General features: G+C 35.2%; 1 protein-coding gene across 2 annotated transcripts; it reads left to right on the forward strand.

Annotated features, from left to right (window-relative positions):
- Positions 1 to 11,512: 11,512 nt before the first annotated feature.
- Positions 11,513 to 15,602, forward strand: LOC141658513 (uncharacterized). Of its 2 annotated transcripts, XM_074465448.1 has the most exons (5): positions 11,513 to 11,582; positions 12,162 to 12,225; positions 13,554 to 14,152; positions 14,941 to 15,106; positions 15,333 to 15,602. In XM_074465448.1, the coding sequence occupies exons 1-4, from the start codon at positions 11,577 to 11,579 to the stop codon at positions 15,082 to 15,084; spliced, it is 813 nt and encodes a 270-aa protein (XP_074321549.1). In that variant the 5' UTR covers positions 11,513 to 11,576; the 3' UTR covers positions 15,085 to 15,106; positions 15,333 to 15,602. The 2 variants fall into 2 exon arrangements, with proteins under 2 accessions (XP_074321549.1, XP_074321550.1); XM_074465449.1 differs by lacking the exon at positions 15,333 to 15,602 and having other exon boundaries at positions 11,516 to 11,582; positions 14,941 to 15,107.
- Positions 15,603 to 15,830: the final 228 nt, after the last annotated feature.

Consider the following 15,830-nt stretch of genomic DNA (forward strand, 5'->3'; position numbering starts at 1 on the left):
TGCGATTCTCAGTTTTTCTGTTTTTAAGAAAATGCTTACAATTGTCGCGGAAAGGATGATCAGGTCTTAAGAACTCACGGTGACAATCAAACCAACAAACTTTTTTGCTATTTTTAAGCCAAAAAGATCTATGATCATTTTCTGGACAATAAGGACAGGCACGATATCCACTTGTGGACCAACCAGAAAGCATGCCATATGCCGGGAAATCGTTGATCGTCCACATTAATGCAGCCTTTAATTGAAAATTTTGTTTCTTAGAGACATCATAGGTGTCCACGCCGGTTTCCCAAAGTTGTTTCAACTCTTTGATCAACGGTTGGAGGAAAACATCTAAATTTGTTTTCGGATTTTTAGGACCGGGAACTAGCACAGACAAGAACAGAAATTGTCTCTTCATGCATAACCAAGGAGGTAAGTTGTACGGAGTCACAATCACGGGCCAACAAGAGTATTTCGTCCCAAACTGCCCAAAAGGTTGAAATCCATCCGTACACAAACCTAGCCTAACATTCCGGGGTTCACTTGCAAAATCTGGATGCTCTCTATCGAAATGCTTCCACGCTTCTCCATCACTTGGATGTGCCATTGTCCCCCTTTCTCTTAATCGAGAGTTTTTGTAGTGCCAACTCATCTCACCTGCTATGTGCTTGGTTGCATATAGTCGTTGTAACCTTGGCGCAAGCGGGAAATAAGTTATTGGTTTACATGGAATTCGCCTCCCACTTGAATTCTTTTTACCTTTATACCGAGATGCACGACACTTTGTACATTCTTCAAGATTAGAATTTTCTTCCCAGAAAAGCATGCATCCATTCATACATGCATCAATCTTTTCATGGGGAAGTTGGAGTCCCTTCAGAACTTTTTTAATCTCATAAAAATTGCGCGCCATTTGATTTTCCTTTGGAATTATGTCACCAACGAACGACACAAAACTATTAGCGCATCTAAGAGATATGTTGTTCTCACATTTGATTGATAACAACCTAGCAAATTGCTGCAACAAACTCATATCACTTCCCTCAAACACCGGTTGTTCAACTTGCTCTAACATTTTAAAGAACGAAGAAACTTGGGGTTCGGGGTTTCATAACGCACTTCTTCATCGTCAAGGTCATCAGGATTAAGTCGATCCTCCAAAATTTGGTCAACAGTATCACGCAATGCATTTTCCACGAACTCACGGTAAGGATTCTCACTAGCATTTGTACTAGGTAGTTTCTCACCGTGATACGTCCATACATAATAATTATCGGCGAAACCATACAACCAAAGATGAATTTGAACATCTGCTTTCCTTTTAAAACCTAGGTTTTTGCATTTCTTACACGGACACCTCATTTCACCTAAATTCTTGTACTCACTACTTCCCTCCGCGAATTTAATAAACTCTTTCACCCCCTCTGCATATGCTTTCTTGGGTTTCTTTTTTCGTCTAATCTTTCATACATCCACTGCCGTTCTAATCTTTTCATGTTATTATATATCTACACATTTATATATATCATTAAAAAAGATAATAACCTAACAATAATCAAAATCAAGCATAATAAACAATAATTTAACATTTTAACCAATATAAATATTGTATTTCTTTGAATTGGGTCCTTATCACTCCAACCTAAACCCATCAATGTACGTTTTAAGTCACTAGCAAACATGTACTTGTGATTTATTAATGAGAAAAATTCGGCAAAGCAATTCCCATCCGTTCTCCAAATACACAATATAGAATAAATAATTACTCTACATATGCATTTAGAGAACATTAAAGGAATTGTCACCAAACTATTTTCTCATTAACAAATCACAAGCACATGTTTACTACCTAAGTGACTTAAAACGTACAAAGACAGTCCCAAAACGGGGACTATTCAAAAATTACTCCAAGTGAGTAATTTTTGAACGGGTACTAGGTCAATATGAACAATAATTTTAACAATATTAAAAACAAAACATACAACAATGACTACTTTTTCAATTAACAAAAACTAACATGATTTACTTTTCATTTTACATATCTAGTCTAATTCATATTTATTCTAATTAACATTTAACAATAATCTAATTTTTAATAATAAAATTAAATATCTATCTTAACTCAACATGCATACATTAAAAAAAAAATTATAACTAATAATCTAAATTAACAATATACATTAACAACATACATCCGTCACAACATTGACTTCTATCCTAAGTCAACATGCATCAACACCAACCCTTTTTCAACAACAATTAAAACAATAACTAATAATCTAAATTAATTAAACTAATTAAAAAAATTAAAAAGAGTAATATCCGTCAGTTTTTCACAATTGACGGAATATCCGTCGAGAAACCTCGACGGATTAAAACAATAACTAATAATCTAAATTAATTAAACTAATTAAAAGGAGTAATACCTAATTAACTTGACAAAAAAAAATGAAAAAGGAATTGCAGTGGCGGCTGGCGGCGGCGGCTGGGGGCGGCGGCGGCTGACGGCGGCGGCTGGTGGAGGCGGCCTACTATTAACAAAAAAAAAAAAGATAAATAAGAAAAGGAGAAGGAAAAGGATGAAGGAGAAGGAAAAAGATAAAGGAAATAGAAAAAAAAGATAAAGTTAATTACCTTATAGTGATGGCGACGGCGTGGTGGTGTTGGTGGTGGTGGTGGTGGCGCCGGAAGTGGAGGAGGGTGGTGGTGGTGTCGGGTTTTACGGAGGTAAGGGGTTAAGGCGATTTTAATTGATTTGGGGGAATTTTAGTAAAGTGAAGGAGAAACTCTTCGCGTGTTTCAGTTAATAGAAACCTCTGACGGAAATTCCGTCAGTTAAAAATAAATCCTGACGGAAATTCCGTCAGTATTGCAAGTGACTGTACACGTCAGTTAAAGTACAACTCCTGACGGAATATCCGTCAGTTTTTTCAAAATTCTGACGGAATATCCGTCAGTAGAACAATTATTGTGACACCCTGTCACACACTACCACCAACTAATAATTGACCAAGTGACGGATATTCCGTCAGTATTTTAAAAAAACTGACGGATATTCCGTCAGTAGGCTAAAGTGATTTCCAGCTGTAATGCACTTTAACGTACAAATACCATTGACGGATTTTCCGTCAGTATTAAGAGATTACTGACGGAATATCCGTCACAGTTCTTTTGACGCCTTTGACTTGGTCAACGCGCCAATAGATACTGACGGGATATCCGTCAGGAAACTTTACTGACGGAATTTCCGTCACACATCCGTCAGTAACCCGTGTTTTCTGACGGCCTCTTTTTTCCGTCGGTAGGGCCGTCAGTAAACCGCGTTTTTCTTGTAGTGGATTCAGCATGACTAACTCCAAAAAGGGGTTTCTTCCTATGGCTCCAGAGGTGCATTTGAGCAAGTCTCAGGCACCAGAGACACCGGAAGAGAAAGAGCGCATGACAAGGATTCCTTATGCCTCAGCTATAGGATCAATCATGTATGCCATGATATGCACACGTCCGGACGTGGCATATGCATTGAGTATGACAAGTCGATTCCAACAAACATCCGGGTGATTCACATTGGATGGTCGTCAAGAACATTCTTAAGTACCTACGGAGGACTAAAGATTGGGCATTGACTTATGGAGGCGAACAAAAGCTATATGCGCAACCGATTCTGCAGATGCTAGCTTCCAAACGGATCGAGATGACTCGAAATCTCGGTCTGGATTCGTTTTTACTCTTAATGGCGCTGCAGTCAGTTGGAAGAGTTCCAAACAAATATTACAGCAGATTCTACGACCGAGTCCGAGTACTATGCCGCGTCTGAAGCTACAAAGGAAGCGATATGGATGCGTCAATTCTTACATGGACTATCTGTAGTGCCTAGTTCGAATGAGCCGATCACCATCTATTGTGACAATAGAGGTGCCATCTTCCAGGCTAAGGAGCCCAAGTCTAGCAACAAATCTAGACATGTACAACGGAAAACTCATCTAATCTGAGATTACGTGGAGCAAAAGGAAGTAGTGATAGAAAAGATTGCTACAGATGATAATATAGCAGATCCTCTCACTAAACCATTACGACAAGATAAGCATGAAGGGCATGTTAATTCCATGGGAATTAAACGTGTTCCTGAGTTGTAGTACTCTTTTTATGGATTAGATTCATTCTCTTTTGTACTCTATACGACATCATCGTTTTGATATTTATATATTTTATTTTTCATGTGGAATTTGTACGACAATTTTGAACACCACAAAGTGAACTGAACAAACATTATATTTTGGTCCTTAATTGCCCACATGAGCTGATAACTCTGGCAATTATTTTGTGACGTTGGTTGATGGTGGGTTCAACAAGCCATAAGTCAAACGGTTGGTGACCAATCACGAGAGGCGAGTTATACGGATATCTCGTAGGACACAATTGTGACATCGACGTGGAGTCCTAAATGTTTTATAACATTCGGTGTCAGGTCGTGGATAGGACCTCCATGGTGATCCTAAGAGTCGATTCTTTTGACTATCGACTGTCTCTTGAGACTAAGGCAGATTTTGGGTGACTTTGGTTTCTTTCTCACGGTCATCCGTAACAGGGGGCCAAGTAGATTTTTTTTCGGGTCATTTCATGCTTTGTGCTTAGATCGGAAGGAGTCGAGTTGAAGGAAATATTCAGCCTTTATCGGGTACTCGATATTTCTCAGGGCCACTCGAGGAGTCAGAATCGAAATGCATGGCCATGCTCGGATACGGATTCGTTTTATCAGTTAAGTTACTCTCTAGTCGGGGAAACCACTCTTGACACAGATCGATTGTAAAATACGACCTTTGCGGATCCGGATCTGCAAATTGTTTTACATTGAGTGGGAGAAATTTTAAATGAATATGAGAATCGGTTATCGCACATACACTTGTACGGACAAGTGGGAGTTTGTTGGAGCTGTGTCCTCCAGTTAGTGCGGATAACGTCATTGCATGTACACTTGTACGGATAAGTGGGAGCTTGTTGGGGCTGGTGTCCTTTACAGTTAGTACAAGGACTCACAAATCTCTAAAAGGATCAAAGGGCATACTTTTGGTATTATTATCAGTTGATCCACGTTTATCAATAACGGTTGGCTTGCTAGATAAGTTTGACGTTATTGTCATACAGATGGCGGTGATCAACTGGTCCCTAAAAGTCACACCTATAGGATACGTTTGAGAGATGTGACAGTATGAAAATACAGTCATGTTGATGCCAAATTTGACTAACCAGTTAGTCGGAATTATTGACTAATAATTAGTCAAAAGTGATGTTGAGATATTTTATTTAATACGGATTAAATAACATGGGCTAAGGCGAATTAAGCAGTTAATTCGTAAATTAAATATAAACGATTATATTTGATTAATGTATATTGAATTAATTATACAATATCGTCTTTGTCGGACATGTATTAATATTTCAACTCACCCGTGTTATTAGTTGATAATTTAATAGCCGATAACCGATGACGATTTATAATAAAAACCGCGTCATATACATTTAGCAATTTTCGTGCCGGACCACGAGTTAAAATTAAGAGGAAGTGGAAGCCCACTTCCCCATGAGGGCTCACGGTTGGCCGAATGGAGGAACAAAAGGAGAGCCTCTCCTCCTTTCTAACCTAATGATTCATTTTTGACAAAAATATTAGGGTTTCAGAGCATTCTTCTCTGAAATTTCTAGATCTCACATTAAATAACCTCACAATAGCTCTCTCGATATTGCAAGTCAATTAGAGAGCATTTCTAGCACAAGGGCATAGTCTCAGACGGTCTTGGGTGCAACGATTAGGAGGAAATCTCTGTTGATTTCTGTTCTTTACGCCGCACATCAAAGGACCCGAGGTTGATTCTTAATCTTTATCGTTTTCTATTGTATTTCGTTTATGACCATAAATGGCATGTTATATTTACGTTATAATCCTTAAAATTAAGGGAATTTTACGGATATTTCCCTACATGGTAAACAACATATTGACCAACTTTTAGCATATTCAAGGATTTTAACATGTTTGACCAGTCAATATGCTGATTTTAGTGTTTGGTAAACAACATATTTGGGGTCAATATGTTGTTTTACAATATACTGCTTACCTCCAGCATATAGGTTAGCCTATTATAAATTAGAAAATTTTACTACAATTTACAAGGAAAACTAATAATCTACTAATCGTAATCTGCCAGTTACTAAACACTCAAATTAATTCTGCTAATTATAATATGCTAGTCAAACTTATACAATATACTGCTTACCTCAACATATTGGTTGGCCTATTATAAACTAGAAATTTTTACTACAATTTACAAGGAAAACTAATAATCTACTAATCGTAATCTGCCAGTTACTAAACACTCAAATTAATTATGATAATTATAATATGTTAGTCAAACTTTCTGTTAAATCTGCCATTTATAATTTGTCATTCCAATCTGGTTATGCTGAAATTAATTCGCTGTTTACCAAACATGGCCTAAACCATGGACCATACAAAATAAAATATGACTTGATCTAGTTCGAATAAAATTATGCGATCCGAACTAATCCGGACTAAATTGATCTGGTCTGGACCAATTGACTCCTACGAGCTCATAGTAAACCAAATTCGGAGAATTTGTCGGTAAAAATCTGGCATCAGAATATTTGGGCCGTTTACTGCAAGAGCGCCCGTATAATATGGGCTGTGTGGGTAATGTTTGGGCCTATAAGACGTGAAATTGCGATTCATGCGAGTAATCCACATGAGCTTGTTTCATACGGTCAAACTTGGAAAGTTCTCTCTTGACGTACTACCCAAACATACCTCAACGTCATTTTAATTAGTTATCCAAACCTCACTTATGTGAACGATAAATCGTAGGTATGATTAATTGATTCTTAATTATAACCTTAAATTTTTGATTGAAATGGTATTTTCACATGATATTAGAGTTAGCATGCTTAAAAGGTTACGAATTCAAAATTCAGAGAGCCTCTCAAAATCTCACAAGTGAAATTTGAGCACATGATACGGGTGGGTTATTGCATTATCCACCCTTCAATCCCAAATGGGACATTCGAGTGGTGACTTAATATTTTAATTGAGATGGTCTTCTAACATACTTTGTATGATATTACATCTATTACCATCAAATTCGCCACAAACAACTTCACCCCTCAGCTCGAGAGTGACCTTCACCTCGGTGCAACCATCTTCCTCACTTGTATAAACTACTACCATCAAATTCGCCATTAAACTCGTATGGAAAGTAATCCCCACAATCGCTATTAACCTCTCAACATCCCATGGAAGATACTAAGCAAGCAACACAAATTTACCAGCAACGCATACCTGATCAACCACCCTTTTTACCAAAGGTCGAAATAGTAATATAAGCGAGCAAATATATTAAGAGGTCGAAATAAAGCCAGAGGGACAACATAAACAATTTGATTCTAGTCCATACAAAATAGGTCGTTAGTACGTCGGAGATAAAAGCCAACGATAAGAAACATTCAAACATACCAAACCAACCAAAAATATCTTACATTACATTTCATCAATTTTGTCAGTTACTTGCATGTCATTAAAATTAAGGAACAATGACACAATGTTGAAGAATTATCTTCGACTTTTTGTTGCTCATAATAAGGTAAAGTAGAATTTAACAAAGAAGGCTAGCTAGGAAAGGCTATAAATCACGTGGGAGTGAGTGTATATATAATATACTATGCATGTTACATCAAGAATCTCGACATATTGAACAATGCCATCTACTATGACACAAAATAATGAAATTAACGGTCGTTAATCGTTACTCCGTCAACACCCATGAACATTTAAATTAACGGGTAAGAGATTGTTCTATTTTAGGGGTCTCGTTGTCTCGAATTCAAGTTCTAATAGTGTAACAATGTTAAAACTCAACAATGAGGGATAGTTCATAACTTTACCGCCGTAATGGTCCTACCCAGTTCAAATCCAGATAAACCCGGATGAAACTCCCGGTCATTAATCATTACTCTGTCAACACCCATCAGTACTTAGATCAATTGATAAGAGGTTGTCTAAATTAATCAGAGGTTTTCAGTTCAAACCCTAGAAATGCAATAGTGTTAAAATTCCTAAGAAGAACACGGAAGTACGTACTGAGGAAATATCATTAATTCAACAAAAGTAGAGTATTCCACTCGTCCCGTTTATTTAATTTGCTTAATATGAATTTGTGAAATGATTGGGACGAAGGACGTTCATATTAAGATTTATTCTAACTAATAAATCGTCTCTCCATGCAGCTAAGACTTTAGGTTTTAACCTTTTAGCTATTGAAGGAGTTAATTTTTGTGTTATTAACTCTATTCGTGGAACGTGGAACTGTGGAAGGTACCTTGAGAAATTTCTTCTTTAATCGCCGATATTAGGGTCGAACGTTTTTTTTTTCACGGAAGTAAAGTATTCTCGCTGTTTTCGTGAGGCCAATAAAGTAGCCGACTTTATGGCTAATTTGGGACATTCATGACTTCATGTCCTTATTCTTCTTCGAGGTGGGTTGAAAATCATTGGCTTTCACTCTCACCCGAAAGGATCAGATTTGATCATATTTAAAGAGATCAACCTAATTTTATTTCCTAATAAATAAATAAATCGCCTCTCCACAAAAACCCATAACACTATATATGGCAAATGTAACGTATACTTTCTACCCAACTTCTATCTCGACTATAACATGGACGAACATCCAAACTGCAAATCACTATCTACAACTGTTCTTCAATCATCTTGCCCTTATTTGTAGGCACCACATAATTGATTTGACATAAATTCCTAGAAAAATTTATGTGTCTTCCGGAAGGACCGTACTCCTTACACCTATGCTATTATAATATTTTATTTGGTGGATAACCTTTAAGTATAAGGAGGACGGTTCTCTCGAAGGACATAAGAATTTTTCAAATTCCTAGCCCACCAAATATGATACTCCGTATAACGCATCGATCGACCACCGTAAATATTACCTTTCCCCGTCTCATGGATTTCAAAATATATCATGCTCTTTTTTTATCCGTCATTTTATACTTTTATTATCTAGATTCTCCATCGATTCCACTTTTATTATCATCTTATTTTCAAAATTTATTCCAAATTAATTATTCTCTTTTTAAATTTGGTATGCTAAAATAGGCACAAATAGAATTATACATCCAGTTGTACCATAAGCATTGTACAACAAGGTATAAGAATCCGAGCTTATATGTATTCTTTCCGAGCTAATTCAAAGTTCATGTTTTTAATGTGTAAATGGATGAGCTCAATACTTTCTAATAAAACTCATATTCTTTAACATGAAGCTCGGATACTTTATCACAAAGCTCATATTCTACACCGTACAACACATACAACTGATTGTATAGTCCATAAATTGTAAAATAGGTGGACTATCACTATATCCCTAATCTTGTAACTACTACTCACTCTATCATAATGACATTGTCCTCATTCTTCCTAGTTAAAGGGGTAAAACAATAATTTTACATTTATTTCTGCATCTTTTGAAAATATAAAGTAGGACAGCAAAACTGAAATGAAGAGAATACTAAGGGGGTGTTTGTTTCATGCGTGGGTATTGGTTTGGAATCGGGAATCATACGTGGGTGATATTGGGTTGGAACTTGGTATCGCATACCTTGTGTTTTGTTTCAATACTAGGTGGTATGAAGTTAGAAATCAATCAAAGCTAAAAAATCTTCAAAATAAGAAACTGAATTTGGTTCAGTATATTATACCCCTTACTTTTTGCACAATAAATAAGAAACTGAATTTGGATCACACAAAACACACCACCCCGCATGCTATTGAATTGAGACTACACAAATAAACCAAAAAAAAAATAGGGAAGAAAATCCGAATAACTGAGTAAGAAAATAGGAAGAAAACACTAAATAGAAGGGAGTATATTTTAATACTATTAAATCATGTAGATAAAATTTAATCAAATAAATATACATTTTTTAAAAAAAATATGACACAATTGTTTTTATCACTTTTTATTATTTCTAATTTGATACCATGGGTATCAATCTCATACTCATCCCCCTCCCTGGGTATGAGAAACCCGTACCTCATGGAGTCATGGGTTTAAGACATGGGTATGAAACCTTCATTTTCGGGAAACAAACACATGGTATGAGTTTTGTTCATTCCAAACTCATACTGTATACCTATATTGGGTAAACCAAACACTCCCTAAACGATTTCATCCGAGCATTAGGGTAAGATTATTGGTAATCTTGAAACAAGACTTTGTTAAGTTTTAAGACAAGACTCATTCAAGACTACCAATAATCTACCCTAATCTTGACAAAGTTTTAAGTTGAGTCTTGGAAATCCAAGACTCAATTTAAGACTTTGGGTGAGTCTTGACCCTACCTTAAAGGGAAATTAACCAATCAGTGAATCTCATGTGTCATTTGTTTTTGTGAAAAAAAGGAGTAAAGTGGAAAAGTGGAGTATGAGGTGAGTCTGACGGATAATGTATAAAGTTTGAGGTGGATCTGAACAATAAAGAAATAATAAAATTTAGTTGAAAGCTGATTTAGTAGAGTATTAAGACTAATTTGGGAGAGTCTTACTGATAATCTCACCCTTAGTTACTTTAAATGTAGTTAATAACAAATGGTCACAACTCACAACCCTCCTCTGCTACACTATTTCCACCATTCCTCTGGGCTCTATCGATTCTAATAAAGATTATCGTTCGTATTATTCGTATATTTTAGATTTTTAGTTGTTTTTTCTTCGTATTATATCATAATACACCTTTATTTATAGGTAGACACTTGAAAGGATCCTACACTCATATTTTTCTACTTCCTCCATTCTACCATTTTCCATTTTCTACACTATTCAGAAATAAACATTTTGTTTCGATTTTCTCTCAATACATAAGTGAAAATATATTTACGTGGGATCTTATTTTATTCGTCTTTATGAGTACATTAAAAATATCTAAATTTTATAATTTTTGCAAATACGTAGCTAACGATATTTACCGCGTAAAACACGTGTTAGTAAACGTGAAAAAACAAAGTGGTAGAATGAAGTTGAATGTATGTGTTTTGGGAGAATGCTTCTCAAGACTGCGACCACAAATACTACTATACCTCCAGTTGTATAATAAGCATTATACAACCACTATACATTTATCCGAGCTTTATGTGTAATTTTTCTGAGTTTTTCAAAAGTTTTTTTTTTTTTTTTTTTTTTTTTAAGGTGTGAATTCATAAACTTTAGAGTATAGCTTAGATTCTTTAAAACAAAACTCGCTTCTTACCACAAAACCGTTTTGCAGAAGAATATTAATTTAAGGGGCCCAATCATTCTCTTGTTTCATCCTTTTCGAAAGGTAGTGAGAGGCCCCTCTCAATGTCCCCCAACTTGTCCATCCTCACATTGATTACTTTAGCCCAAGATATTCGGCCCATTTATTTTATGGAACGTCTCTATATATATACTCCCATCCATGCTATACTTGACTCATCAGTCACCTCCAAGTTTCACAAGTCACAAACCACCTCTAAAATATAATTTTATACTTTGGAAAATGAAGGTCAGTCCATTTTTTAATTGAAATGTAGGGTATGCAGCTAGTCTTCCTTGAAACTGATGTATCCGTCTATAAGACGGGTTGAATATCAATCCGCATAGGCATATAGGGACAAATCTTATGTTTTTCCTCAGTGTATTATGGTTTTGTCTTAATTATTCCTTTCACATAGGCATATTTGACTCGTCTTAAACTTATGAGAATTTGCCGTGTAGGATATTTCGTGTCGGATTCACTCGTGTCATTATTTACTAGCTCTAAATAAATTAATGGTCTACTGCAAATTATTATAAGGAACTCCCTCCGTAATTGCATGATATTCCTATTTGACTTTTTAAGTTTAAAGTTTGTAAGTCTTGACTCTAAATATTTAGAAAGTTATGAAATATTACGATAGTACATAGTTACTTAAATATGCTATATTCATAAAAATATATTTTTAATAAAAAACAATGATATATAAGCGCAAAGAAACATGCATGGTCAAGGTATCACCTAAAAAATCGCGATAAGTTAAACGGAAACATTATGTAATTATGAAGGAAATATACGCTAATCACTCTTAATTATGATTTTTTGTAGGTCCTTAATTGGGTAACTCGACGATTTCTTAATAATGTTCAATCTTGCATCGCCGTCCTCCCTGGTAATATCAATACTCTTTTTAATCTTTCTTGATGCACGATTTATTATTTTGGATTGTATATATAGTCTATTAACTGTATTCTTTAGTGATGATAAATTTACTATTGTTTTTACTAATGCCACTTAAATTATGAGAGAATGAATAACAAGATACTCATATACTATCGTACAACCAGTTGTATATTAACATTTATTTGAATGGGCATTAAACAAAAATGTAGTGGCGTTATCATTGACATTGGTGTTAATGCGAGTGAAATATACGAAATATATTCTTATGGTTTATGTAAATAAAATCTAATAAGTGGATTTTGAAAATATATGGGGCCTAGTGGCGGAGCTATTTAATTGAACCCAGTGAGAGCGAACGGGTAATGGTATAAAGGGAGCTCGAAAAAATTTAGAAACTTTTAACTAAAATCTTCGCGATTTCCATCCGCCAGCGGGAGCAAGCGCCTCTACTAACCCCCTAACTCCACCACTGATTGGGCCATGAATGAGGTTGTCTTATGACTCTTATCAAACCAATATGTAACTTACATCACAAATACTATCTTACAACCAGTTCTATATTAGCATCGTACAACCAATATAATTATATATCTAACTGAGCTTATGTGTGATTTTTTTAGCTTTCTTAAAGTTTATTTTTTTTATGCTTAAGTGGTTGAGTTCAGAAACGTTATTATATTGCTCGTTTTCTTTAAAACAAAATTTGGAAAATTTAATATAAAACTTAGATTTTACACCGTCAGTTGTACTACAACTGATTATATGGTCTATTAACTGTATTCATAATTAGAAACATTTTTCAAATGTAAAATATTTGTAAATAGCCAAATAGGGATGGCCGGGTTGGGGACAAACTATTTGGAGCCAATTTGTCTTAGGTAAAATCATGAGCAAAGTCGTTCTCTCATGTGGTGGCTTTGCTTTATAATCTAAAAAACATAGCTTTTCTAGGTTGGACAACGACCTTACCCCTGTCAAAATTACCCCTATCGAATATAGAGCAAAACCGCTATGTAAGGATGACAATTTTGCTCCAAAATATTACGTGGATCCATTGGCGCAAAAGCGTCTTTATAGTTAACGGACACAAAGTTCAAAGTGGAGTGTTGTTGTTGTTGTTGTTGTTGTTTTTGTTGTTGTTGCTGCTGCTGCTGCTGATAGTGCTGATGCTGGTACTGGTACTAGTACTGGTGCTGCTGCTTCATCTATCATGCATCTTCTATCTCATGATATATGTACTACGTAACATGTATTTTTCAACTAGCTTAAATTAGTACTCACATATGTTTCAATTTAACTTTTATGTACATTATGAAGATGAAGACATGGAACACGATCATGTTAACTCAAAATATGACATTGACGAGACAAAAAGACCTATGCTCGAGGATTGGGAGGACAGTCTCCTAGCCATTGGCACCCTAGCCATAAGTCCCTTGGAGACCGGTAATTTTGATATCATTGAGGAAATAGAAAACACTAATGATCTCAATTACCACAATAATCTCAACTACAATGACTTTGAGAAAACGGAAGAAAACTCGTTAGTGATTGTGACATTGTTTACCCATGAACTTGAAAAGAAAATTATTGTTGCAAAAACCAAGACCACACAGGAACAAGTCATCAACGTTGTTGTCGACTCAGACGACAATGATGACATTAAGGATGAAGGGCAAGCTATGAAAAGAGTTACTCTTGGCGATCTTTTGTTACAAGAGTCTGATCACAAACTTGTGAAACAATTAGCCGATAATAAGCAGTTGCATCAAGCTAATGTATTTAGCAAGGATGTCATTACTATGTCGAAACCAAGCGCTAAGACGATCAAGCCGACTTTTCGTGCCAAAAGAGGTTTGGCTAAGGCCAAGAAGCTTCTTAAGGAGGATTTGAATCCAATGAAGAAGATTAATCAGGTAAGTACTAGTTAAGATTATAACTCCTCCCGTTATATGTTTACCTATTCTTGTTGAAGTGTGAGACTTTTTCGGAGTGTTCTAGAAGGTTCCGAAATATTCTTGAATAATGTAGAAACATCTAGAATGTTCTAGAATATTCATGTACATACTGGAATAGTCTAGAAGAGTCTAGAAGGGTCTAGAAGAGACATGAATGTTCTAGGTGTGTGTAGAGAAATCTAGAACATTCTAGAGATATCTTGTATGTATAGAAAAGCCTCGAGCCTTACAAGTCTAGGTCACTCTAAAATGCTCTATTCTAGAGAATTTTAAGAATGTAGGAGGAGTAGGAGGAACACTCTATTTCATGTATCCAAAAAATCAATACACCAAAAATTCTTTCAACTAAAATCCAACTAATCAACTAAATAAACTAACAACTAATCTCCACTCTGCCTCCTATACTCCCCCCACACACCAACAATTCTATTTTTGGTTGTCTCATTTATTTATTTAACTTTCTATATCGAGAATGTTTTTTATGAGTAATTTGATCGATCATCCACATTTATTATTGTCTACTTATCATCCAATAACAATGATCATAACTGTTCGCCTCTGATCCTTTCTTAATCGTTGTGTCAAAAATAAAGATAAACAAATGATCGTGATAGAAGAAGTACAAAACTACAATGGCATTTTAGGTCAACAATACTAAATTGATTAAGATGGAATAACCCTTATTATTATAGTTATTCACCAGCGGAATCATATAGGATTAGAATTGATTCAAAAATGTATTTTAGATGATGAAAAGGATGATGAAAACGAAGATTTACCCTGATATGGAAGGAAAGATAAAGCAGGACATGGACATGGATATGCAATCAAGATTAATTGTAATTGGCAACCGGAGCAATGAGGATGTTGGTTCCAATAATCAACTTTGAGCTTCTTAGCTTCTCCTTCATGGTATTTACATATATATTATGTTTAATAGTTAGTCTCTCTTAAATCGTATTAATAACCAGATTCTTTTTTTTTTTTGAAAGTTTGTCTCATCTATACAAGTATAACGATTTTTGTAATCTTATCTTGTGGCATACTCCGTATAAGATTTAGTGATTAATTTTGTTGATTAGATTCAAATTGTTTTTGTTATTGGTTCGGACTAACATCTTTGTATCCCATTACACAGGTACAAACGTTGTGGCCGAACAAATCGTGATATTTTCACGACTCCTAGTATGTGATCGACTCGCTAAATTGCACGGCCATCATGATGTATCAGTGGATTAATTTCAATGTAATATAATGTTGTAATATCGGATTTTTTTTATGCATATAACGGGCTTTAATTGCGTGAAATTTATGTTTGATCCCGCTTCTTATTAAGGTTGTAATAGGTGATGAAAATTATGTTTAAGCATTTGCGCAAGGGATTTAAATTATATTGTTGTTAAGTTTATATGAGGTTGTATGAATTCGGAAGTTATAATTTGCATTTAGACTATGTTCACATATGTTTTATAGTAACCTTATCGACGTATTCACACGTCGGACACTTGTTATATATAGAAAGAGTTCTTTAATAATCTCACATACTGCTATATCAGACTTTTAATAACTTTTATTATTATTATTATTATTTGTTCCGGGCGTAAGTTCCAGAGCAGTGTTGTTACCGCGTCAGCTT

This window comes from Silene latifolia, chromosome 6, assembly GCF_048544455.1.
Source record: "Silene latifolia isolate original U9 population chromosome 6, ASM4854445v1, whole genome shotgun sequence".
NCBI classification, from domain to species: domain Eukaryota; kingdom Viridiplantae; phylum Streptophyta; class Magnoliopsida; order Caryophyllales; family Caryophyllaceae; genus Silene; species Silene latifolia.